This window comes from Corythoichthys intestinalis, chromosome 10 (assembly GCF_030265065.1).
Source record: "Corythoichthys intestinalis isolate RoL2023-P3 chromosome 10, ASM3026506v1, whole genome shotgun sequence".
In the NCBI taxonomy this organism is placed as follows: domain Eukaryota; kingdom Metazoa; phylum Chordata; class Actinopteri; order Syngnathiformes; family Syngnathidae; genus Corythoichthys; species Corythoichthys intestinalis.
Window position 1 is genome coordinate 10,808,910 of NC_080404.1, and position 27,529 is coordinate 10,836,438.

At 39.6% G+C, this 27,529-nt stretch overlaps 1 protein-coding gene across 1 annotated transcript in view; it reads right to left on the reverse strand.

Moving 5' to 3' along the window:
• eys (eyes shut homolog) overlaps positions 1-27,529 on the reverse strand; it is a 522,745-nt gene that overhangs the window by 207,462 nt on the left and 287,754 nt on the right. The window contains exon 40 of the mRNA XM_057847548.1: positions 12,530-12,706. Coding sequence (XP_057703531.1) covers positions 12,530-12,706 — 177 coding nt within the window. The remainder of the gene's footprint in view (positions 1-12,529; positions 12,707-27,529) is intronic.

A 27,529-nucleotide genomic window follows, 5' to 3' on the forward strand; every position in this document is an offset into this window, starting at 1 on the left:
CTGGACTTGCAAGTGCCTCACTGTGGTGTCACACAGAGCAAAGATAGCCTTGCACGACCAGGGAGGCTGCACTCATCAGGGCAAGATGATGCTCAACTGAGGGCTGCTCCCCTCATCTATTTTGTTTTTATTTAGAGCACAGCAGTACTATAACATATGTATAGCAATTCCCCATATAATTTTAAACAGTATGCGAATAATTTATTTTACAAGTCCTATAGTACTACCACATCAGAACCCAGTTAGTTACATTTTTACAGGAATTATTATTATTGTAGTATTATTTACAGATATGTATTTATAACTTATTTGTTTTGCCATGTGTAATTGCTATTTGTAATAATACAAGCAGTATTTATTAAGGATTTAGTGTTAAGTTTTCTGGCTGTGGAACAAATTCATTATAATGTATTCTTATGGGAAAATCCGACTCGACATCCAACCATTTTGACGAATTAACTTCGTATGTAGAGGTACCACTGTATTAGGAAAACTGACATTCAAAATATAATGACTGCAATTTTCGGACTTTAAGTCGCTACTTTTTTCCTTCATTTTGAATCCTGCGGCTTATAGTCCAGTGCCGCTTATTTGTTGATTTATTTGGGTTGATAGGTAACACGGAGTCATACGACCGGCATAATTATGACATGATAAATTACGTCACCAACTCCATTTATGTCCAGCTCAGATCATTTACATCCATTCAAAAGTGAAATAACTTACCGGATAACACTAAAAGACATCTATTATAAGCATTCGTTAATGCTCATGACAGTCTCATGTCATAATTATCATTGTCTAATGACAGTCTTATAGCGCCACTGTCAAATAAAGTGTTACCAAATACTAGCAATTAATGAAACAACTGGAACACTAACTGAAGATATAATTAGCGGAGAACATGAATTTTGATTGTTTTTTACATCTGTAGTGCTGTAATAAATGCTAGGAGGCATGTTGGACAACACCAGCAGCAGAGGTTGACTGTCACCCCATGGGAGCAGTGATGGGCAAATGAAGCTTTTGAAGCATTGATATTATCATGGTGGTTCACTTGGTTTTATGACAGTCATACGATGTCTTGGCCGTTTAATTGTTTTGTTTTGAGACTCTTTCAGTCAGCTGATATTCACCTCCGCCAGCTGACTGCCTCCCCTCGCAACGTGACGTGGGCTGATGCAAACAAATGGGCAGACAATGTGGCCGCCGCTGATTGGTCACAAATGAAGGGTGCCAAGCTTCAAAAACCAGCCGCTGTCAACGCTCTGTGAGGTCGCATTGACAGCATTCATGCTGCGGTCCTCCTCGCCAGCTGTTTACTCGCTATACATTCGCTTTTGCAATTGATCGGTACTTTGTTACACTCCTGCTTTTTTCTGTGAGGTCTTTTGTGTTTATTTGTTATTGGATCGTTTTTGATGACACTGTACATATAGAGCACCGAAGCAGTAGGGGTAAGTTGCCATTTTTGTTCAACCAGTTTTCTCCTGTTTTGTTTAGTATAGGAGGCCAGGGTAATATTTTTGTTCTTTCTTTTTTACAATCAGGGTTTAATTTGTGGGTGATGTTTACGTGTAGATTCTTTTTGTTTGTTGTTTTGGCCTGGGCTTACCCTGAAGCCAGCTTCTTCTGCATTTTCTATATTTTGTTCATTGCGAGTTTGACTTGTGTAAATAAACTGTGCCATTCGTGAACTTGTGGCTCGCTTTATGTTACGCCCTTAGCGAGCCGTCCGTGGGATATAACATTGCTGGTGTCAAATAAAGTGTTACCGGTTAATATCTTTTGGAGTAAATATCCCACAGTACAGTTACGACAGCTGCGGCTTATAGTCCAGTGCGGCTTATCTATGAACAAATGTCATTTTCGTTTCAAATTCTGTGGGGGGACGGCTTATAGTCAGCTGCGCCTTATACAGTGGGGAGAACAAGTATTTGATACACTGCCAATGGGAAAACCCATTGGCAGTGTATCAAATACTTGTTCTCCCCACAGTAGTGCGAACATTACGGTATATGAGTTTCCTTGCGGCTTAATTTGATGACAATAGATTTAGTTACGCAAGTATTACAGTAAATTAAATTATGTCCAAATACTATTGCTCCATATCGTAAATTGCCTACCTTGTCAATTAACCAACCAGACTTTCTACAATTAAAAGATAATGACCGTCAATGGTCTAGTGGTGGCCCAAGAATCTTTAACTTTTTTTTTTTTATTTTTAATAGACGCAGCTGGAAAAATCCCACTCATTTTACAAACTTTCTCAACCCTGAAATAAATGACTACGAGCTGAACGACCCCTAAACAATGCTCTATTGTTATAAACCTCCATCCATTGGTGTCTACCTATCAAAATGTCCCTCTGCTTCAAAAAACAAGAGTGCATACATGGGTGAAGTTCAGAGAACAAAAGAGCTGCCAGGACAATGTAGAGCACAGAGTTAAGGTTAAGGCTCAGCCCAATTCTGGCTGCCTTAGCTACAGCAACAAGAACCCCTCCACCTTAGACTGTGGATTGCTTTGTTTGGTTTTATGTACAGCATTTGCTCTGTTTTGTAGCCTTGGAAACACAAGCTCCGTCGTGTGCACTGCGGGAAAAGTGGCATATGAATTAGACAATATTCAGGTTACCCTTTAAAATTCCACAACTGAATGGCCTTCATATTAAATTGCAGGATTCATTAAAGGATGACTCATTACTAACCCTCTTTTTCATGAGAAAACATCTGCTAAAAGTGAACAATGATCAGTTCCCCAATTACTTTGCATGACACCACAAATACCTGCTAAATTAGAATTCTGAGCCATTACCATATTTTAAAGTCGTGGTGTAATAAGTGAATGACAAATTATTTCACAATTATTCAGAGGTGACAAAGTACTCGTACTAAAACCGTGCAAAGTGATTTCAGTTATTTGGAGCAATGTATAGCACAAACACGGCATTTAAGCTGAACATACACATTAGAACACAAGGGCATGTGCGTTGGCTGGGTGAAGCCCGCTGTGGCATGACAGTACGTCCAAGAAAAGGAAAAAAAAAAAATCCTCTCTGTGTGTATGCTTATCGCTACTACAGCCCGGTAACATTTGTACAACTTGGCCAAACGAGGAAATCTGTCCTAATTTTAGGACCACCACAGCAGCATGTTCTGGTTAATGGGATTTTCTGTGTTTGTAAATAATCACGGACCTTTTTGTGTGTGGTGGAATAATTTCCTGCTTGCCTCCATTTGACAATGTGGGCTGAAAAGTTTTTTTTTTTGGAAAGTTTTCTTCCTTCTCTGGTTCTCCCTCAGTTATATAAGTGGCACATTTCGAAATTGAAGACAATCTGAATTACTTAACGTGATGGGCTCATTTCTCTCAGTGCGCACATCTGTTGCTGCAGGTGACAATAATAAACCTACAAGAATGATACCAAATTCAAAAAATCTTTTACTTCATGTGGTGCACAGTGAAATACGGTTTGACCATTGAATTAATGAATTGAATATTTTAGTATGTGGAGCAATAACACAAAGCTAAGGATGCATTTGCACTGGAACACACGAGAACTAAAGATTGTTGTCGTAATCGAACTATAGAGACTATGAACCTAAGTAGCAACGTCATCATGACGTGCAGGGCCACAGAATGAATGTAAATGATCCATCCATCCATTATCTACCGCTTAATCCTGGGTTGGGTCGCGGGGGTAGCAGCTTTAGCAGTGAAGCCCAGACTTCCCTCTCCCCAACTATTCAACCAGCTCCCAGGGATCCCAAGGTATTGCTGGGCCAACAAAGAGACATCGTCTCTCCAGTGTGTCCTGGGTCATCCAAAGGGGCCTCCCGCTGGTGGTACATGTCCAGAACACATCTCCAGGGAGGCGTTCAGGAGGCATCCGAACCAGATGCCCGAGCCACCTAGGCTGGCTCCTCTCAACACGGAGGAGTAGCAGCTCGACCCTGAGTCCCTCCCGGATGACCAAGATTTTCACCCTACAGTGCGGCAAATACAGCAAGTATTTAGTCAACCACTAATTGTGCAAGTTCTTTCAGTTGAAAATATTAGAGAGACCTGTAATTGTCAACATGGGTAAACCTCAACCATGAGAGACAGAATGTGGGAAAAAAACCCAGAAAATCAGATTGTTTGATTTTTAAAGAATTTATTTGCAAATCAGGGTGGGAAATGAGTATTTGGTAAATACCAAAAGTTCATCTCAATACTTTGTTATGTACCCTTAGTGGGCAATAACGGAGGCCAAACGTTTTCTGTAACTCTTCACAAGCTTTTCACACACTGTTGCTGGTATTTTGGCCCATTCCTCCATGCAGATCTCCTCTAGAGCAGTGATGTTTTGGGGCTGTCATTGGGAAACATGGAATTTCAACTCCCTCCACAGATTTTCTATTGGGTTGAGATCTGGAGACTTGATAGGCCATGGGTTCATTGTCATGCTGAAAGACCCAGCCACGTCTCATCTTCAATTCCCTTGCTGATGGAAGGAGATTTTCACTCAAAATCTCTACATATATGGCCCCATTCATTCTTTCCTTTACACAGATCAGTCGCCCTGGTCCCTTTGCAGAAATACAGCCCCAAAGCAATGATGTTTCCACCCCCATGCTTCACAGTGGGTATGGTGTTCTTCGGATGAAATTCAGTATTCTATCTCCTCCAAACACGATAACCTGTGTTTCTACCAAAAAGTTATATTTTGGTTTCATCTGACCATAACACATTCTCCCATTCCTCTTCTAGATCATCCAAATGCTCTCTAGCGGACCGCAGACGGGCCTGGACTTGTACTTTCTTCAGCAGGGGGACACGTCTGGCAGTGCTGGATTTAAGTCCCTGGCTGCGCATTGTTTTACTGATAGTAGCCTTTGTTACTGTGGTCCCAGCTCTCTGTAGGTCATTCACTAGGTCCCCCCGTGTGGTTCTGGGATTTTTGCTCCCCGTTCTTGTTATCATTGTGATGCCATGGGATGAGATCTTGCATGGAGCCCCAGATCGAAGGAGATTATCAGTTGTCTTGTATGTCATCCATTTCTAATAATTGCTCCCACAGTTGATTTCTTTATATCAAGCATTTTACCTATTGCAGATTCAGTCTTCCCAGCCTGGTGCAGGTCTACAATTTTGTCTCTGGTGTCCTTCGACAGCTCTTTGGTCTTGGTCATAGTGGAGTTTGGAGTGTGACTGACTTAGATTGTGGCCAGGTGTCTTTTATACCGATAATGGGTTAAAACAGTTGCCATTAATACAGGTGGAGCCTCGTTAGACCTCGTTAGAAGACGTTTGACCTCTTTGACAGCCAGAAATCTTGCTTGTTGGTAGATGACCAAATACTTATTTTCCACTCTAATTTGGAAATAAATTCTTTAAATATTAAACAATGTGATTTTCTGTTTTTTTTCCACATTCTGTCTCTCATGGTTGAGGTTTACCCATGTTGACAATACAGGCCTCTCTAATCTTTTCAAGTAGGAGAACTTGTTGACTAAATACTTATTTGCCCCACTGTATCTCTTAGAGAGATCCTAGACACTCTGCGGAGGAAACTCATTTCTGCTGCTTGTATCCAGGATCTTGTTCTTTTGGACACAACCTACTGCTTGTGACCATAGGTGAGGGTAGGAATGTAGATAGACTGGCAAATGAAGAACTTTGCCTTTTGGCTCAGCTCCTTTTTCACCACAACGGACCGTTACAGAGTCCGCATCACTGCAGACGCTGCACCGATCCGCCTGTCGATCTCTCGCTCCCTCCTGCCTGAACAAGACCCAAAGCTACTCGAACTCTAATCCCCGACCCTGAGAGGGCTTGTCACCCTTTTCCAACTGAGGACCATGTTCTCGGATTTGGAGGTGCTGATATTCATCCAAACCACTTCACACTCGGCTGCGAACCGCTCCAGTGAGAGTTAGAGATCACTGCTTGATGAAGCCAGCAGCACCAGATCATTTACAACAAGAAGAGATGCTATCCTGATGCCACCAAACCGGACCCCCTCAATGGCTTGGTGCCTAGATATCCTCTCCATAAACAGGCATGAAAATGGGTCAGGGGTTAAAAAGGTGAGAAAGGTGTGGAGGAAATATGTTCCGGCGTTCTGCCAAAATGTCCGCCGTCGGCAAAACGTCCTACATGTGGCAAATTTGACCATTTTAATTTTTCACATAAGGCTTAATATTCGAGTTAACGGGGGTTTAATTAGTTGAAGGAGTTGATTTCAACCACCATTGACTCGCGCTAGCTTAGCCACTCCGGAGCCCTGAAACTAACAAATAACTGTCAAACTGCATAGAATTTGTTCAAATCAACTCCAACGACTAATTAAACCCCGGCTAACTCAAAGATTAAGCCTAATGTAAAAAATTCTGAACTTCCCCTTTAAAATAAAGACCATTGAATATGGCCATTAAAATGTTGTCTATAAAAGTTTTAGAGCAATAAAACAAACAACAAAAATGAATAAAATGAACAGGAATATTTCAAAGTATTTCATAATGGGTCCAAATTATTTTTCGAACAGATCATGTGACTATAGAACCTTAGAGACAGCCGTTTGCATTGCTTAGCCAAAACTACAGCTGAGGAGGCAAGATGGATATTTAGAATTTCTTTAAAGCTAAGCTTTCAAAACCTTCAACAACAACTGAGCTTGAACCGAGGATTGAGCACGAGCAGTATCAAAAAGTCCTGGCTGTCGTATTACCTGTTGTGCTGTTATTCCAAGTGGTGCTTGAATTGGATGCTTATAGCGGTCGACAGTCTTTTTGAGCCAGCGCAAAGTTCGCAGCGCACGAAGATATTTTTGTTATCTTTACTGGACAAAAATGTGAAGTAATGGCTGTGTTTCCAGTGTGCAAATGCAGCCGTTTGTAGTATATCTCCTGCCTATTTCATTGCATCCTGGCGAGGTAGCATGGCTATGTTGTTTTGGGCGCAAACTCCCAGCGCTCACGCATCATGGTAATACACGTCACCCTTTTTGTTCCATCCCCGATTAAAAAATGTGACATGTGATGTCACTCCCATGACTACAGTATTCTTCATTCTACACACATTATGGGACAATAACAAAATAGTAACGCACAGGCATCAAGGAAAGATTACTGATTTAGAAAAATGAACGCGTTAGATTGTTCTTTACTGAAAGAAAGTAATCAGATTAGTTACGCATTACGATACCGCGTTATTGACAACACTGCTTTTATATTACCGTTAAATACACAAGCTTGACGCTACCTTAACGGGAGCTATTTTTTTACCGGACGCTCCGGCAGTGTTCAACGCAAGCTGCAACGAACGGCAGTAACTTTGTCATACCACAAAATATGAAAACGAAACCATTACTCACCAAATTCAATATGCTGGCAAATGCATTCATCTAAAAACAATTGGGAGTGATACTTTACCTCCTCCAGCGAATGTGAATTTGTGCTTAGTACAAGATCATCTGTCGCAATTAGCGATCTTTGACGCTCTTTTTTTTTTTTTTTTTTCCCTCCCCGCATACAAACTTGTTTCTCTCTCAGCGGCTGTGATTAACGTCAATGAAGTTGCTGTCCTAGCTAAGCCTTGCCTATCATTCGTCTTTGTAAGTTTTAGTAACTTTGTGTATTGAATTTGAAAGGAAAATGTGTGTTTTGTTTTTGGCGAACTTTTTCATGAAGCTAAACTGTTGAAGCTACTCACATGTGGAAAAATACGAGTGTACAACGTTTTAAATGTATTCATTTGGTATATTTCAGTTACAATGATTTGAGAGATCAATAAATTGAAGATTTTACGGCTTGCGTTTGGAGTGCTTGTTTTTGGGTTTGCTGGAATAGCGGGGGAAGCGCTGCCGCGCCAAGCCACGTCTGGCTGCATTTTCGACACATGAAAAATAACGAATACGTACTACTGTATGACGGGAAATTTTAGTGGTTTTGTAACTGCGATGTTTTCATAGCATGGTAATCCGTGAAGGTAACTGGCACATGCCTACACCCGATGCCCCCCCCCCCCCCCCCTTAAAAATTTTCTCCTCGGATCTACACGATTCACGTAGGTCATCCTTTTTTACTTCAAAACGGCGAATTTCGCCGAAAGGTGAGAGATTTTCATGCCTGCATAAAAGTTATGATCAGAATCAGTGACAAAGGGCAACCTTGGCGCAATCCCTCACTGGGAATGAAGACGACTTACTGCCAGCAATTTGGACCAAACTCTGACACCGGTCGTACAGAGACCGAACAGCCCTTACCAGGGGGCCCGGCACCATGTACTCCCAAAGCACGTCCCACAGCACTCCCCAAGAGACATGGTCAAACGCCAGCTCCATATCCACAAAACACAAGTAGACCGGTTGGGTGAACTTGCATGTTCCCAAGTTGGCCTCGGCGAGAGGTAAGCGGACATGGATGTCAGACAACGCGGACAAAAGATTGTGACACTCATCATGGCTGGAGCGGCCATGATACAAGAAGTCTTTATGTAAGGAAGGAAAGGAAGAAAAACTGTTCTTCTAATGATGAAGTATAACAGGAATCACAACGGGAGTTTAATGGACTAAAGGTTGTAATTGTATTAATCTTTGGATGACTTTCTAAGAGAGAGAAAAAAAAAATTGGCATGACTCAATATTCTATCTTCAAATGCTGTGTATCATTGAAGAACATGTGGGATGAGTAAACATTAAAAAAAAAAAAACAACAAAAAAAAACCTTGCAACAAATGTTAAGAAGTCCACACTTGTGATCTTAAAAAATATGGGGAAAACCTTTGCCACCACCATTCATTGTTGTTTAAATTTATATTAAATTAACTCTTTATTCCATATTTCATATATCCTTAAGGATGTTTTTTAAATTGGACATAATTTTTCCGAAGGGAGCACACTTTAGTTTAGCTTACCTGAATATTTAATTCTGATTTGAGGCAACGACCAGGCTGTGGAAGACCTAGCACCTACCATTTGGAGGTGGGATATTTAGAATAGCATAGAAGAGAAAGCCTTTATTGTCATGGTACAGAGTACGATGAGAAATAAAGCTTTGTCATACCGTGCACCACATAAAACAAAAGCAAAAGTACAATATGACTAATATAAAAACACAGGTTGCATTGTACACATATGGGGAATAAAGTGGATAAGTGACTAGCAGCAAGTAGTGATGTAGTGGTAATATAACAGCGCAATAGTACCAATTAGTACGCATAAGACAATTTACAGTACTTATACAGAGGCAGATGGCTGACCTGATATGTGCATAGATATTGATGTAACAAGGCAACAATACTATACTGTTACTGTGTAAATATTGCATATACAGTACCCAGATTGAAACAGATGTCTGAGAACATATTACCTAGTGAGATCCATGTGACAATGTTGTGGTATTAGCAGTGCAATGACAGTGACATTTCAGTGCAAACTTAAGTTGGGTGTAGTGACCGCTATTGGAAAGTCTGTTTTGGCTGGTATATTGTTGAAATCAAAACAATGCAAACATCAGTTTTTGGATCACGTGCAAGTACCGTTCCATATCACATATGGCTCACGCAGTGCTTCTGACTCAGAATAAGAAAGGCACACAGCTTCAGTACAATGAATGAGGTATGTAATGATTTTATAATTCATTTATTCATTATTATTTAATTTTTGCACCATGGTGCAAATGGTCTGCTCACATAAAAAATTCCAAAGATCTTAGATTGGAGACATCTAATGGTCAATAAGCCATTAAGCTGTGACCAGCCCTTGTACAACGGCAGTAGGCTTTTACATTTACATACTGGACTGTCTCAGAAAATTAGAATACACAATATTCTAATTTTTTGAGACAGTCCTGTGTATATATACAGGACTGTCTCAGGAAATTAGAATATTGTGTATTCTAATTTCCTGAGACAGTCAGGAAATTAGAATATTGTGTATTCTAATTTCCTGAGACAGTCCTGTATATATACACAGGACTGTCTCAAAAAATTAGAATATTGTGTATTCTAATTTTCTGAGACAGTCCAGTACATATTGGCCCAAAACAATGCTCAGAGTGTATAGGGTTAGCATGTCTTATCGGCAGATATTATCGGCTACCTGATAATATGAAACAACTCTAATAAATTATGCAAAAAAAAAAATAAAATCATCAAGTTAACATAGTTTAAATGCCTCAGACATAGTTTAATGGTTTTTAATGCTTCTTAAGGCCTGGATTTTGACAAAATAAATTTAATGACTTTTAATGACTCACATAAAGGGATTGTCATGCCATGATTAATCAATAGTGACCCATATATAAGGCACATCGAATGATAACGCACACTGTCGGCTTTTGAGAAAATTGAGGGTTTTTAGGCGCGTTCTTTAAATAGTCCGGACTAGCATTGACGTCTATAATAACCAACAATAGACAAAAAATATCAATTAGACACAAAAAATAATAACTGGATATCTGGTGTTCACACCCATCCATCCATTCAACATATACCGCTGTATTTGTGGTGTTAATATACAGTATTAACCCTTTAACACCTAAGCCTATTTTGGCCGAATTTGCATGCCTTTGATGTTGCCTTTATGTTTCAAAGAAAAAACTGTTCACAAAGGCCAAGTTGGGTCCCTTTTTTCAGGATACCTTGAACTTCATGTCCAAACTGTTGTATTTTTCACTGACCAACTTTAATCCACATTTTGGACCCAAAAAGACAAAAAAATCCCAAAATCTTTTTTCAAAATTTGTAATGTTGAAGTCCCACTGACAGCCAAACATGCTCGACCGTTTTGAAGCTTGATAATATTTATTTAACTTGCTAGGATAAACATTCAATAGAAAAAAACAAGATTGAATAGTTTTATGTTTGACAATTCAACACAAACAGCAGCTATGGTCATAGGCGTTTTTGGCCTTCACACATACTAAGGTCAAAACATGTTATATACAGTGCAAAATAGTGAGAAAAAAAATTATATATATCATCCAACACAGAAAGGGTTTGGAGGATATCTCTTTGTGAAGTTAGGTATTGTACCCATCACCTTATCAAAGGTATATACCGTATGTACATGCAATCAAGCTTCTCGAACACACATCTATATAAAAATTGAAAAGATTCATCGTGAAGAAAAAAATAACAAACATTGAAAAAAAAAGTATTTTCAAAAATATTGACAAGTAGTTCAGTTCAATTCAATTTTTTTTAGGCATGCGACCCAATAAAGTTTTTTTTTTTTTTTTTTTTGCGCACTCAATAAAGTTTGTTTTTGAACATGTCACTAAGCTGCGTCACATACAACGTCACACAGCCGACTCATCCGCCGTTTGCGCGCTGCTGTCACTTCTACTCGCCGAGACGCCGACTGATCCGAGGAAAACAATGACAAATACAGCTCATCCTGTTCCTTGAGTTTATGAAATAATTCATTAGCTTGCGCTAAATTTAGTTTTCGATTCATTCTGCACGTTTCAAAGTCGCTTGCTGAATCCAACCGGCCGTTGCTTGCTACGCGTGTCTCCTTTCCCTTAGTTGGCGCCTTGCTCGTCAATTCATTAAAAATGTTCACATTAGGTTCGTCCTTCTTGACATCACAACGGCTCTTGGGATAAGTAGTCTTTTGTGCTGCTTTCACTTTTAAAAAAGAGATAGGAAATGATGGAAATACGGAGATAGACACATGGTCCATGCAGCGTTTTAATGCATATTTATGAGTGCAATAAAACTCAAATGACACTATCTCCTGTTTTACATGGTCGATTGACTTCAAATAAAAACTGGTGTGGACATCAACTTCCGTACTTTCAAACGAGAGCAACCAGGGGCACGTGGGGGACGTAATTACAGCGTTACGAGGCTTCAAAGATGATATGTGTAAACGTGTCGCATCCGACACGTTCGGTGTTAAAGGGTTAATTTAAAATATTAATTAAATGTAGATATTGTTTTTGTAATATCATTATTCTTGTATGAAGCTTAAAAATATTATGTCCGCTGTATAAACAAACAAGCAACACACACGAACATTTTAATTATTTAGTCAACCTACAATGCATGTTTTTAGGATGTAGGAGGAGAACTGAGTACCTTGAGAAAACCCACATATTCAATCACCACACAGTAGTGGCAGAACGCATGATTTGGACCCTTGATCTCAGCACCGCATGGCACTTGAGAGCTCATCAGTATTCATATCAATGCTTGCTGCATTATAGCAACAATGTCAACTTAGTTTTTACCAATAAAAGGGTTTAGATTTAAAGTCATGGAATTTAGATAAGTTTTGTTTGGAAGCTTTTTTTATAATTTTTTTTTTTTGGTTCTGATTTTAATTCAGATGAAAGCTGCACCACATGAGACATTAATATCACAATTATGAAAATCACTAAGTAATTTGCACTCACAAGGACATCTGCAAGGAAAAAGCAACATTAAACGCAATCAAAATAATTGGATTGTACAGAAATGCATATTTTTTTCTGTTTTATCTGCGCTTGCCGCAGTGCTCCAGTGCTTTCAAACATAAAAATGAGACTGTACTCACTGTAGAGGATGGTGCCTTGCGTAGATCGAGTTTTCACAGTCAAATGGAGAATAACAGTAGTGTCCTTGACAGTAGGAGGTACATTATTACTGGTGTCAGAGGTATGGAGAATAGATGTAAGAGGTTGCAGCTGCAAATAAGAGGAACCATCAAAAGATGGGATGTACACTTTAGAATCTGTAAAAACAAGGAAAAATAGAACCAAAAACATTACTCCTTTATATAAGAGGAAAGAGTTTCTGAACAGCATCTGAAGCAATTAATCACTAGCCAATATAAAATCATCATCACAAAATCCAGTTTGTTGATTAAAAAAAAATCTTGTTTATTTTTACCTTACATACATGCGTATAATGAATTACATTATTAACACGTAAACCTTAAATCTTATGATGATAACACTGTACGTTGTCGTCTTGAGATGATATTTTGCTCAGAATAAATTCTTAAGGGTTTTACTTCCCTTGGAATGTGTCTGGGACTTATTACATAGAGTCGAGGTACAATAAATCGTTAAGCTCAGCAAACTAAGAGGTCAACAGGTCATGACGCCTCCAGACGGGAACTGGGAAAATGGGAACTGGGATGACGCCGACATCTCCACAAGACAAGTAGAAGACATCACTTCGATTGTGACTCAAAATAGAATGTTAATGTTTCCACGCCTCCATAGTATATTAGTTACCAAGTATGGATCAGTTGATACAAATCACTTTTGTATCCAGAGAAGGGTCATCTGACTCTAATCGGCATATGTTTTGTGAGCATTGAGGTCCTCACTAGTCATTCCCATTCACACGCAAAACCACAGGGTTGGATTGCTCCAATTAACAACTTAAGTGTTTGCAGACCTGGGCCTGTTTGCGGGGGACTGTCTGACATTACAGCATTGAGAAAGAACATCTGTCTCAATCTCTCTGAATATTTAGTTGCACTTTCTCTTGTACGTATAGAGCTATAATTGTCATATGGCTGATGATGGATGGCTGATGATGCACAACACAAGTCAATTTCTTCCACAAAAAGCTTTTTATTCAATAAAGAAATGTATGTAAAAAAGACAACAAAAGAAACTATATGTACATGGGACGGTGTAATAAAATACAAAACATTTTTTTATGTGGTGACATATGACACTTCGCCCTTTTCCCAGGGCTAGGTGTTAGAGGTTGATGCCGAAGCAATTTTTCCTACTGCGCCTTCTTTGTGCCCACATGAGAGTGGGCCAATTCCTTTGCAACACCCACCAAGAAGTCCACCCGTCTCTCTTGCCTTCCGGTGCATGCCTGATACGACACATATGCATTCAGCGCTGCCGTGTCAATCATATTGTAGAACACAGGCGACTGGCCATCTCCGTGTTTGACAAAGCCAAGGACACCCTGGATTTGCAAATATTCAAGATGCTCATTGCAGCTATCCAGAGTGAAACCCCTCCTTCACACCTAGGCAGCGACTCCACAGGTGTGTGTAGGGAGGTTGTTTGCTTGATTGCTTGTTTGAGTGGTCTATTGTTTGAGTAGTCAGTTTGGTATAGGGGTCATTTGATGCCTTTCCGGTCTTTCTTTATTGCCAAAAAAAACCCAGGACTTCCTGAGGTAAGATGCACACTGGCTGGGGGACTTTACCGATACTTCCGCTATCATGGGTGCTCTAGGGAATAGGGAACTATCAGTCAGAATTCTGTATTTGACATTTGCAATATCTCTGGAATCAGTATACTCGGATCGAATTGCAACTTCAGGTCTGTGAGTCTCTTCTTTAAACTATTATTGAATCATTAGTACACTTCTGTTCTCGGGTAAACGAACACAACTAAAAGATAATTGATGCTGTTTTCCCTTGACCCCCACTGGGGTCCTGCGGCCTTTAAACATTTGATTTCTAGCAAGTTTTGAAAATGCGGCCTCTCAGATTAAGTAATCACAACCATTCATCCAGGTCATTTTATTCTTAGTTGTTTGAATCAATAGATTTTCATAATCTTGATTTAAAGAGTTAGACTAGCTTTTGTGTCATGGGCCTCCTTCAGTGGTTGTTTGGTTTCCTCAATACATGAACATACAGTACAGACTAGAACAACAATGACAAACCAGGAAGGACAGATTTTTTTTGTTATTATTGAATACTCATTTGGCAGTGCTGATGTACCAATGCTGTGGCCAGCATGTGTAGTTTAAGTGACACCGAGCAAAGTTGTCAGGTCTGCCTTTGCTGCACTGACAGTTTGCCTATTAGCAGTCAGCAATTCTCTGTCAGGGCTATATGGGGTTGTTATTTCCCCCTGGATGACAAAGGGTATGACTAGAAGGGGAGCTGAAGGAGGTGCTCACTCAGGTCATCAGATCCAAAAGACAATGACATTGCACACCCGGTGGAGTATTTGAGTGTATGCTTCATGACAACAGATAAAAAAATGCCAGTTCCAGACCAGGTTATAACATGAATGAAGTGTCTTTGTGTGGCATGAAAAGTGCTCTAGAAATAAAATGTATAATTATTAATTATTATTATTATAAAATAGGTCAACAACTACTTCTGTTGACTGAATAAGACATTTCCTGATTCATTACAAAAAGTTCCATCGGGTGGAGGGCATATTTAAAAAAAAAAAAAAAAACAACAAAAAAAACCCATCAGACTTGCAGTGTATTTTCATTAACAATAAAGTTTTGTACGATTTATAGATCAAATTTCTGTAACTAAATAGTTTTTTTTACTATTAATATAAATACTTATAAATACTTAAATACTTTTAAATACTTTTTTGACAATTTATTTAGTTTACAGTACCTTATTTTCAAATTGCAACGTGTCGAAGAACAACTTTTATTTTGAAACGGTGTCTGCAATTTGGTGAGCGACAGTCAGAGGGAGGGTGGAAGAGGGAGATGGAATATGCAGGAATTTAGAGGGAGAGGGGTACAGGTTGAGCTGCAAGGGGTACGGGTCATATGACCCACCTTGGCTGAAAATGACAATTTTCTCACCCAAAGCCAGTGGATGTTAAAGACTCGTCTTCCATTTTTTTCCCTAGTTGCTGAATTGTTTCTCTCTCAAATATCTCCCACCCTCTGCTATCAATGCACCGGAAGTCAGAGCGCCCACTTCCAACAGTGGGCACGTAAGCACTCTGCATCTCAGCACTCTAATCTTAGCCGGCGCCTTGTGAATGATTTCAATATTAAGTATCCAAGAATATGGTCATGCCAGTTAGCTGCTTAAGATATAATAAATTGACTCTTCAAATACGAGGTGATTGGTCCTAGATCTTGGCAAAGACAATGTGCTATCCCTGCAAGTAGTCAATTGAAAGCTATGTGATGACAGGATTAGTTGAGGACTAAATGGCTTTGAGGGAAAGATGTAGTCATAAAAGACAAAACCACCGAGGTGGGAAATTATTCAGTCTGTATTGATTATGACCTCCTTTTACGGCTCATTACCTTATGTCCCTATTTCTTGAGTATCTGAAGGTCTGTTGTAGGATGTTGGCTGAGAGTGGATCATTCAAATAAAAAGTGATTGCAGGTTTGTCCCATTTATGTCTTTTCAAAAAGTTCTACCTTATCAGGGGGTTATTTTCAAAAGGTATGGTGCTTTGCTTTATTCTATGTTGTGAATTAATGTAACCTATTTCCAGAATATGTAGGACATTTCTAGTCTTTTTGTTCTTTTGTCATCGTCCAAGAACCTTAGACCTTGAACATAAATAGACAGGTTTGAAAGCGGCCTTGTCAGTAGCTATACCAGTTTCCTAAAAAATAGTTCGCCACTAGAAGTTCAATGGGAAACATTTCAGCTAAACTTTTACTGGCAGAAGTGAGTTTTTGTGTGGTATGCTGAAGTCTTAGACGGTATGCAGACATCTTTAATGACTCGTAGGTCATGGTTAGGCCCAAGTTTTAGAGGAATTGCAGATTTTTCCACCAATTAATTTTATTTCACAGACATTCACAGATGAATATTTTCACTTTATATATAAAGTAGTAGTATAGCACGTCATTGCCAGGTATACTACTTGTGCTGGGTTGTTGGGGCCAACAAAAATAACGTAGAAAAATGCTGGTCTTCACCAAATGCTCCACTCAAATCTACTAACACTTTGATGCTCTACCTGCTAAGAACAGCATCTCCCTTACACAATGAGTTGCCACAGCACAGCTATGCAAGTTTATCAATGATTGACACATGTGTATTTTTGATCGTAGGGCTCCCAAGCTTCTCTGCCAAGATCAAAGCTACAAACCTGCACTGCATTAGTGGGAGGGAGGGTGAGAGGCTCTGGCGCCGTACGAGCATGAAGCAGAAAAAAAAAAGTTTTTAGTTTTGAATTAATTTTCATACATAATGGAGGCCTTCATAGATCAAACCCATCTAAGAAAACTTCCGGACACATGAATTACAATTGTGTAAAATTTCGTCAAATTCAGCCTAGCTGTTTCTGCATCCATAAAACACACAGACAGCCACGCAGACAAACTCGCCTTTAGATTAAGCTCTCCAGCTGAAATGAAATCTTTTTTAATATTCTGGAAAATTGTACATTTTTTAAAACCCAGCCTCTTTTTGTGCAGTACTTAAAGTCACTATATATCATCGCAACACATTAAATTTGTACATGAAACCATAAGGTTTAAAAGCCAATGGTGTACCGCACGCTACATGTTACTTCCGCTCATGAATATTCATGACATTAGCTAATGTTGCTCAGGGGGGACAAACGGGAGCTTGTCCCCAATAGTAAATTAATGGAAAAAGTGTACGAAGGAGATGTTTACAGAGCTAAACCTACCAATTCTGTCCAAAAATGATGTCCCTGGTGCCAAATTCACTGGTTTAAGATGTGGAAGAACATGCAAATGTTCAGTTAATTAAAGAGATGGCTTGAGTGTCGAGGGCTGAAAAAGACGGAAAAAAGAAACGAGCCTACCTAAGATTAGCCTTAGCTTTTTTATCGACACCTTTTTCTTACACAACTGACAATGACATTCTCCTGTTTCGACAATCTATCCTTTACCCCATATGCCGTGCCTATCTTATGTATTATATCCCCTGGTTGTCTTAAGTCTCTGACCGTTCTTTTGGGCAATTTACATTACTATTTTTGTGTAGCAATCGCAAATGCTACTCGTTGACAGCCAACAAACACTTCTTAATTTTTTCATAAATAACAAATCTCAATTCCATAATTTATTTACACTTCCCCCTGACTAAACTAGTTTTTTTTACAACAGAAAAGGTAAAATGGTATCTGACTGCCACTGTTAATTCTTTTCAGGTCATTCATTGTCAGACAGAGGCAGCACGGCAAAATGCCACGCAAAAAAATAAGCAAAAAAAAAAATCAAAATGGCTTATCTCTTTGTCCTCTGAAGGAGCATGCTAACCTAACAAAATGCTGGCTGCATATGAAATGTCAGTAGCGTCACCTTGCTGCCGTCTTTGGTTTCGGGAAACGTATGAATAAAACATTCTTCATATGTCGTAATGTCTAGAGTCGTTCCTACAAGTCCCATATCAGCAGTGCTTGATCACCATGTTCGTTTTTGAAAGATTACCGGGGAAAAGTAGTAGAAATGTAATGGTTTGTATGCGAGGACGGGTCTATAATGTGTCACTTCCGCTTTACTATGCGACGTCACGGTCTAAAAATAGCATTCGTGCGGTACGCTATTGCGACATTGCAACTGCAAGAGATGTGACTTTTGCCAAAAAGATGGCGCTGTCACCTCCACAATCAGGGATTTTGTTTGATAACAAAACATAACAAAATCGAATTAATATACTGCACTAAACGGAGGCCTACAGATAACAAACCCATCTAAGAACACTCCCAGACACATAAAGTACAGCAGTGTAAAATTTCATTCAAAACCGCCCAGCCGTTTCAGAGTCCATAGCGAACAAATACCCCTACACACATACAGACAAAGTTCCATTTATATTTAAGTATAGATACAGTGTATATATAAATATATATATTTTAAAAAGTCATTTGACGTGAAATCTACTCTGCAAGCCATTACCCAAAAGTTCTTTGAGAGGGTTTGTTTTGTAATTGTGTCTCAAAGTGAGCCGTCAGTTTGTCGTACTTGGCATGAGAAAAAAAAATGTCAGAGGTTTTTGGCGTCTTTCGAAGTCAAAACAAGGTGTCCCTTGACTAAAAATACAGCCAACCACAATTGCAATTTGAAGACTGGGACAACTTTTATGTGATTTTTAAACTGGCTGAACTACATCCAGAGTGGCAAAAGACAAGCAAAGATAAAAGGACCGCAATCATCTAAGAAATGGCACAACCATTTATTCATGTTGATTTAGTCAACATGCAGAGATAGACACAAATGACTTGGTTGCTTTTAAAAGAAAATCATTAGCGACAAAAAGTCCCAGCATAGCTCACGCTCATTAACTGCTCAAGTGGCGAATGTGAAAGAGCAGTAAGCCTCTTCGACTACCTTTTGCTGTATACCTGTGTTTTCAAAATTGTGGTGCAGAGCAATACAGCAGGTGCACAATGGAGCTTGATTTGTGTCTTTATTATTCAATCAAAAAATAAGGTTTGCAAAGCAAACAAGCTTTATTAAAGATTAAATATACTAATTTATTGCTTTAAACAAGTCTATTAAGCTTAATGTCAGCTAGCTTTTTTTCTTATTTTAAGAAATGTGAGTAAAATTTACTTGAAACAATGGCAGATAATTTAACTTGTTTCTAGTAGATTTACACTGAAAACAAGGAAATTTTACTCGTTTTAACACTGGAAGTCCCGGTTTTTTTTTTTTTTTTTGGCTATAAAGACAGACCAGAAAAGTGTCAAATAACCCCGATACCAAATTGACTACTTGGCTTTGTCAAACAATAGACCACTCAATCAAGCAGACAACACCCCTACACACTCCTGTGGAGTTGCTGCCTAGGTGTGAATGGGGGGGTTTAACTCTGGATAGGTGCAATTAGCATCTTGAATATTTGCTAATTCAGGGCTCCCTTGGCTTTGTCAAACACGGAGATGACCAGTCGCCGTGTTCTACAATATGATTGACATGGCAGCACTGAATGCATATGTGTTATATCAGGCATGCACCGGAAGGCAAGAGAGACGAGTGGACTTCGTGATGGGTCTTGCAAAGGAATTGGCTTACTCTCATGTGGGCACAAACAAGGCGCAGAAGGAAAAATTGCTTCGGCAACAACCTCCAACACCTAGCCCTGGGAAAAGGGCGAAGTCTCATATGTCACCACATAAAAAATGTTTTGTTTTTTACTACACCGTCCTTTGTACTGTATATAGTTTCTTTTGTTGTCTTTTTCACATATGTTTCTTTATTGATTAAAACGCTTTTTTGTGCAAAAAATGACTTGTGTTGTGCATCATCAGCCATCCATCATCAGCAATTTGACAATTATAGCTCCATACATACAAGAAACAGTGCAACTAAATATTAAGAGAGATTGAGACAGCTGTTCTTTCACAATGCTGTAATGTCAGACAGTCCTCCGCAAACAGGTAGCCCTGTCATGCAAACACTCAAGATGCTAATTGGAGCAATCCAACGCTGTGGTTTTGCAAGTGTGAATGGGAATGACCAATGAGTGTCAGGGTTTGCGGGCAGGCATGTGGTGTGGACCCAATTGCAGGAAAAGAGGTGACGTAGATCGGCTGTGCAAAAAATGATTTAATTAGGGCAAACAAAAAAAAAAAAAAAAAACAAAGTATAAACAAATACTTAGGAGATCCCAAAAACACAGAAGAACAAAACACGGGTTACTATCAAAAACTTACTGAGGGGAGTGCGAGGGCTTGGAGAAAACTTGACGAGAACAGACTCGGATGTGCACATGGACATTGACAATGACACAACAAGGAGTGAAAAGAAACTGGGTGCTTGTGCTTATATACCCCTTGTGTTAGCAAAAAAAATATATTACGCATCATACAAATTTTACAAAAATTGTAAAAGTTTTTTAAGTGTGATAACTAAGTTATTTCTGAATATTTTTTTACATTCAACCCCTCAAAATGTTCAGCGGCATCAGAGCTATCTATTCACATATAGTTTTTATTTTTTATTTGTACTTTTTTGCCCTCTATTGACAATTAAAGGAGTACTGTGCTACGACCAAAACTAACTATGTTGGATATATATGTATAAAACAAAATTGAATTGGAAAATTTCATATCACACTATTAGAGCCTTGAAAAGGTCAAAGAGTTATAATAACAGAATTTTTTTTATCCTTGCCCATTTTTGGCAATGGCCGTTTTTGTGTATAATACCCCTAAACATACAATTGTTTACAATATTTGTAAATGTTTTGAGGTGCGATAACTAAGTCATTTCTGAATATTTTTTTACATTCAACCCCTCAAAATGATTCAGTGGCATCAGAGCTATCCATACATATATAGTTTTTATTTTTTTATTTGTATTTTTTGCCCTCTATGGACAATAAAAGCAGTACTGTGCTGTAACCAAAACAAACTATGCTGCATACATATATATATATATAAAACATGAATTGGAAAATTTCATATCACGCAATTAGAACCTTGAAAAGGTCAAAGAGTTATAACAACAGATTTTTTTTTATCCATGCCCATTTTTGGCAATGGCCGTTTTTGTGTATAATACCTCTAAACATACAGTTGTTTACAATAATTGTAAATGTTTTGAGGTGCGATAACTAAGTGATTTCTGAATATTTTTTTTACATTCAACCACACAAAATGATTCTGTGGCCTCAGAGCTATCCATACATATATAGTTTTTATTTTTTTATTTGTATGTTTTGCCCTCTATGGACAATAAAAGCAGTACTGTGCTATAACCAAAACAAACTATGCTGCATACATACATATATATATATAAAACATGAATTGGAACATTTCATATCACACAATTAGAGCCTTGAAAAGGTCAATGAGTTATAATAATATATATATATTTTTTATACATGCCTATTTTTTGCGATGGCCATTTTTGTGTATAATACCCCTAAACACGCAATTTTTACAATAATTGTAAATGTTTTGAGGTGTGATAACGAAGTCATTTATGAATATTTTTTTTACTTTCAACCATTCAAAATGTTCACTGGAGTCAGAGCTATCCATACACTATAACCTTGAAAAGGAAAGTCACAACAGCTATGAAGAATTTATAACAGAATTTATATAAAGCAATCAGTCAGTGAGTCCCAGCACCACAAGCAATCCCACGTTGTGTTGACGCGTGTCCCCTGGAGGATTGCCGGTGTAGACCTCCAGCTTTGATGCGTAGGAGGTTCGAGCGTCACAAAGGGCCCAAATCTTCATGCCATACTTTGCGGGCTTTGACGGCATATATTGTTTGAAGCAGCAGCGTCCTCTAAAGGCAATTAGGTGTTCGTCCACGGACGCGTTACGTCCCACGTTATACATTTCATGCAGCCGGAAAATCCAGCTGATCCACAAATCTTAAATCGGCGACAGTTTGCTTGCATAGTACCGCTGTGGTCTAAGCAGCTTATCATCGAACTGGAGCATTCGGTTGATCTCCATGAACCCCCGATGAGCCATTGCGTCGGGGAACGTCGAACGCCCGGTCTTGACGCCCCACAAGCTGCTCGTCGCTTCATGCCTGGAGCGGTACATTCCAGCTAGGATAAGCAGCCCGATATACGCCCGCAGCTCTTGAGGCGTGAGGGGAGACCAGTTCTTGAGCGATCGGAGCCCTTGGATGTTGGTCAATGCGACTATTTTCGCGACGATCTCCTGGTTTACAAATAACGCAAACGCCGTCTCCCGACTGCTCATCTAGCATCATACCGCATACAACATGGGGCCAGGCATGGGGATTCGCGCAGGGACGTAATGTCCAGCCACTTCGTTGGTTAGATGCCATATCGCTTTTTTGTTTTCCGAGTTCCATAAGTATGATCGGCGCTGCCCGATGGATCCGACCCGACTATTATGACTCCCGTCATCCTGACGCTCCCTAGGATGACGCCGCGTAATAAGAGGAGAACCTCCTCTTTCTATCAAGCGGAGCTTGACCAATCGCGGGCTAATAAATTCAAACACGAGGCGGACCAATCATAGTTGAGATTCAAAAACGCAATTCAAAACGTAACTTTCGAAATCTGAGCCAATCTCTATGCAGAACATCCGTTTGAACTAAAGACGCTCACACGCATGCGTATTGCGTAGACGTATAAAATTCAAACAAACACTTTATTTTTTGAAAAAGAACTCGGCCAGTCATTTCTGGAGGTCCCCACCAAGCCCTACTAAAGTCCCGACCGGAATTGTTGAACAAAGATGCAAAATTTTGCAGCCGGCTGCAAAAAGGCAAAATCATTTGCGAGCCTCTGGCGTTACCTAACGGTGAAGGGGTGTAAATGCTCTCAACCCAAAAATTTGGCATGCATACGTCTGACAAGCGTAAATAAAGCAATTGATGTTGTAATCGCAGGAAATGCATTTTTGCACATTAGGTTTACAATGCATTAAAAAATTGGAATTATAATGGGTGTCTATGCTACAAAAAATGTAAATATGTCATGTTTCAGTATCAAAAGTAAAATCTCATTGCTGCAATGCCTTAGAAAGCTCAGCAGGTGGCGTTTTGAAATTCAGGACATTTTAGACACCCCCTGGAAATGGCAGCTCTCTGGTGTTTTTTTTATATGCTTTGTCTTTGATTTAAAGGTGAGAAATTCGAAAATTTACAAAAAATGTAGACAGTGTAACATGAGGGTTTAAACACACGCAGACAAGGGGGTAACGAGACAACGAGGAACAGTTGGGTAACACAGGAGGATGCAGATTGGAGGATACACTAGGAGCAGGAACAACAGGTGAAATCAATGGGCAATAACTGGGACAAGTCACACTAGGAGAAAACCAACACAAAACCTAATAATGAGGACCTCAATGCTCACCAAAGATATACTGATTAGAGTCAGATGACCCTTCTCTGGATACAAAAGTGATTTGTATCAACTGATCCACCCTTGGTAGTTCTAGTGTTTTAATTAAGGAGGTGTATTCTTGCAGTGTAGCTATTATTTCCACAATGTTTAAAATTTATAGCTACACTGTATATATATTTTTAGTTATGCATTTCCCCACGGTGGGACTGATAATGATTTATCACATTTTATCTTATGCTAAATTGTTAAGCATGTTTTAAAAATTCACAGCAGTAGGAAATATAACATTTATTAATTATTAAAAAAATAATAATAATACAATAAATTAAAATCAATATACAAAATCACTAAATAAAATCATTTTGACTGTAAAATCATTAACCAACATCCCGTATCCCTCTCTCTTTATTAGTTGAGCCAGACTGATTAAAAAGGAGTGAAGGAGTCTCAAGGAGAACAGGCAGGTTATGATTATTTCTAAAACACTGGAATCTATAGACCCTACCCACGTGACGTCACAACTCCGCTCTCCTGAATGGTACCGCCCAATTGTCCGTCAAAACATAGTGTTAACCTGTTACGGCTACGTACATTCCTCCTATTTACGGCGTGTTTTTCTGCTCCTTAACATTAATAATCAAAATGGTGAAGGCGTGTGTGGCTGTTGGTTGCACTAACAGAGAAGATGGAAGGAGAGACTTGAAGTTTTACCGTATTCCGAGGGATCCAAAGAGGAGAGCGAAATGGACGGCTGCAATTCGACGTGAAAACTGGGCACCAAAAAATCACCACAGACTATGTAGTAGTCATTTTATATCCAGTAAGATGCATTTAAGATATACTTAGAGGGTTTTGCTAGATCATTGCTAGGCTAATCGCCGACAACATACACGTATGTATGTAGTGAGAGTGCTATCGCTAAACCATATAAACAGCCTTAAAAGCCTTAACTCCATTGACAAACGACATGAAATACATTAGACTTGACAGTGGATGTTAGCAATAACAAAAGATTTTGAATTGAAAATGTCGTAACTCACCTTTCCAAGCACAAGATAGATTCCTGCCGAATTTTCGTGGACGAGGACCTGTTTCACCCAACCAGCAACGAAGTATTTATAAGCCTCCAAGCTCTTGAAGTTTTTCAAATTTTCGTGAGAATAGGCTGATTTTGTGTGGACAAGATAATTGTAAATATCAGCGTAGCAATAGTCAGGCAGACAGGGCGAAGACAGTGGGTCGAAAAACATCGATTTGGGCATCAAATATGGATCTGGCGACTGTATAGAACGAAGCTTTTCCACATAACGCCTTTTATGCAACACATCCAGTGAGTTTACGGCATCAGAAAGCACCGGGTCTTCCATGAAATGCATTTTAAATTCCTCGATCAATTGAAACCAATGCTAATACAGAGACAAAATGACGGACAAGTGGGCGGAACCATACAGCGAGCACGTGGTTTTGTGACGTCGGTGGGTAGGGTCTATATAATATATGCTAGTGCTGTCAGGCAATTAAAACTAATTAATTACAGGATTTGTAATTATCCATTCATCTATTCTTGGACATTAAAAAAATCTGTAGTGCATGACTAATCAATTGAATACAGTAAGAAGAAAATATTTGAAATCCAATTTATTAATGCATGACCATAGTCTAATTTTTTTCCCCCACCAGCCCGTATTTTCTTTTTAATGGATAAGGTGTACAATAAATATTTTACGGGAAAACACTCAACAAGCTACGCTAAGCTACCAGCCCCGCTTGTTTTTTTTTTTTTTTTTTTTTTTTTTTTTTTTTGGTTTTACGGGAAAAACGATGTTTTGTAAAGGCTACCTTGGGCCAAGGTTGACAGGTATGATGTACACGAGGGTAAAGCTGCTTCACTCACAAGAATTTTTTTTTTACAGTCCACCCCTCGAAACAAAAGACCCAAAGGTGGAAAAGCGCTATATAAGTATAACACCATTTACCATTTACCAGTATATATGATGTAATAACAAAAAAATCCTTACATTTTTTTCCAGAGTAGGGTATTTTTCTTTTAACGGTCACAGTATTTGTAACATAGATAATGCAAGTAAATATTCAAAACATGTAAATTGGTTGTCTACTCAGAGCAGTAGAAGATTAGCATCCCACATGCTGCTTTAGGGGTTTCACACCACGTTAAAATTATTAAACAAACAAGCAAGATTTGAGGGTGAAACCTGCATAAATGCATATTACATTACTGTGCCTTTTTATTGTGGCAAGTGTGTAGGCACGTTATATGTATCTTACTGATATTAGTTTGATTCCATCATTCATGTAAGCAGCCCATGCATGTTTACTCTAGATGTTATACAGAGGAAGTAAGCAGTTCATTTAGAAGACAAACAAGTCAGTGTCATTAGTTCCATGCCAAGATGACATCTGGTTAAACAACGGAGAGCAGAGATGACTTTGTTTCTTCTTTTGTGGCTATCACTTAATTTGACGGGATGTGAAGACAAGGTTGTTAGAGAGCAAAGCTGCCATAGTGACAAACATGTGCAAAGGCTTTGTAAGCATGTAAACAGCCCATGGACTTCTACAGGACATCGTAATCACCGGCTGCAAAGCACAGCAATGGATGAGTGCTCATGTGAGATTGGACTCCTTTAAACCTGAGAGACTGTATAGCATGCTTTTGAGAAAGGTAGATTCTTCCAAAGTCAGCAGAAATTAATCTGAAGCCCCACTGCCGGTCTTTAAAGCGAGACTTCATGGGTTTGAGAATTTGTTGGATAAGCAAGAACTTCCTCTATGGTCAAAAAACGCTGGAGTTAAATGTTATGTAAAAGGTCTAAAATCTATGTGTTGCCGAAATAAATGTTGTGTTCACATAGTTCTTTTTGGGAAAGGAAGAATCATCTTTTGTGTATCTCTCCTCTCTCTCTCTCTCTCTCTCTCTCTCTCTCTCTCTCTCTCTCTCTCTCTCTCTCTCTCTCTCTCTCTCTCTCTCTCTCTCTCTCTCTCTCTCTCTAAGTCAGAGAACGCAATTTGTGAAGTTATTAATTAGTAATTAATCATTATCATGCTTGGACAATGCTTGCAGCATCCCCCAGGATTCAGTGTTAGGTCCAAAACAGTTTATTCTTTATAAGAGTGGGGCAGAGCAACTTGCTTATTTAAATTTGGCGCCCTGAAGCAAAGGTTGCTCTGAGGATGGTAGGGATGTACTTATTTGAAAAAACGACAACAAGAAATACATTCAACGCCTACACTAACTGTGAATATAGGAGTGCTATCGTTAGTATTTGTATTTCCGGTTGACATCATGTGATTAGGTGGGGTGAAGCATGCACAAATAAGCAATGGGAGGTGTAGGACCCAGTATTATGTGAATCACTTGTAAGTGTGGACCTGCAGACAAGTGTGGCTGCACGTGGGCTGCCCCTAGGGCCATAACATCCCCCATCACACCAGCCAATCAGGTGCAGCCCATCACTCCTCCCGCAGCTCCAGCAAGGGGGCCGATGTCATCCCCCCAGGATCGAGGGTGGTCCCCCGGACCATCAGCGCCCCCAATAACTTGCCTTCAGGAAAGGGATTGAGGGGATATGCCACCAAACCAGCCGCTGCTGCAACCCCACAACCAACATGGCACACTACGGGACGTCCAAGGCCAACTAGGCCCGGAGCAGGGCAGTGTCCCCACCCGGAGTGGGCGACACCCCACCGACCCACCAGCACTTAGCCAATTACCTGCGCCGGAACCCAAGGTGGATACCTGGGCAGAAAAGGCGGAAGCAGAAAAGAGCCAAGAACCTGCCGCGGGGCGGCGTGGGACCGGAGCCCCAATCTGTACGGCCCCGTTCCGACTCTCCCCGAGGACATGAATGAGTGTTTTGGTGCCAGAGGTAAAAGATATTTACTGTGCAAAGTGAAGAGTGCGTGAGTTAAGAGACAGTCTCCCGCAGGCGGGGCCCCGCCCGCTCCAATCACTGGCCGCAGGCCAAGAGAACCACCAGGACCGCGATCACCCAGGGGGGTAGAATTAATAAGCAAACACTTCATCCTACTCCTTGTTGGACACATTGAGTAAATTCTGAT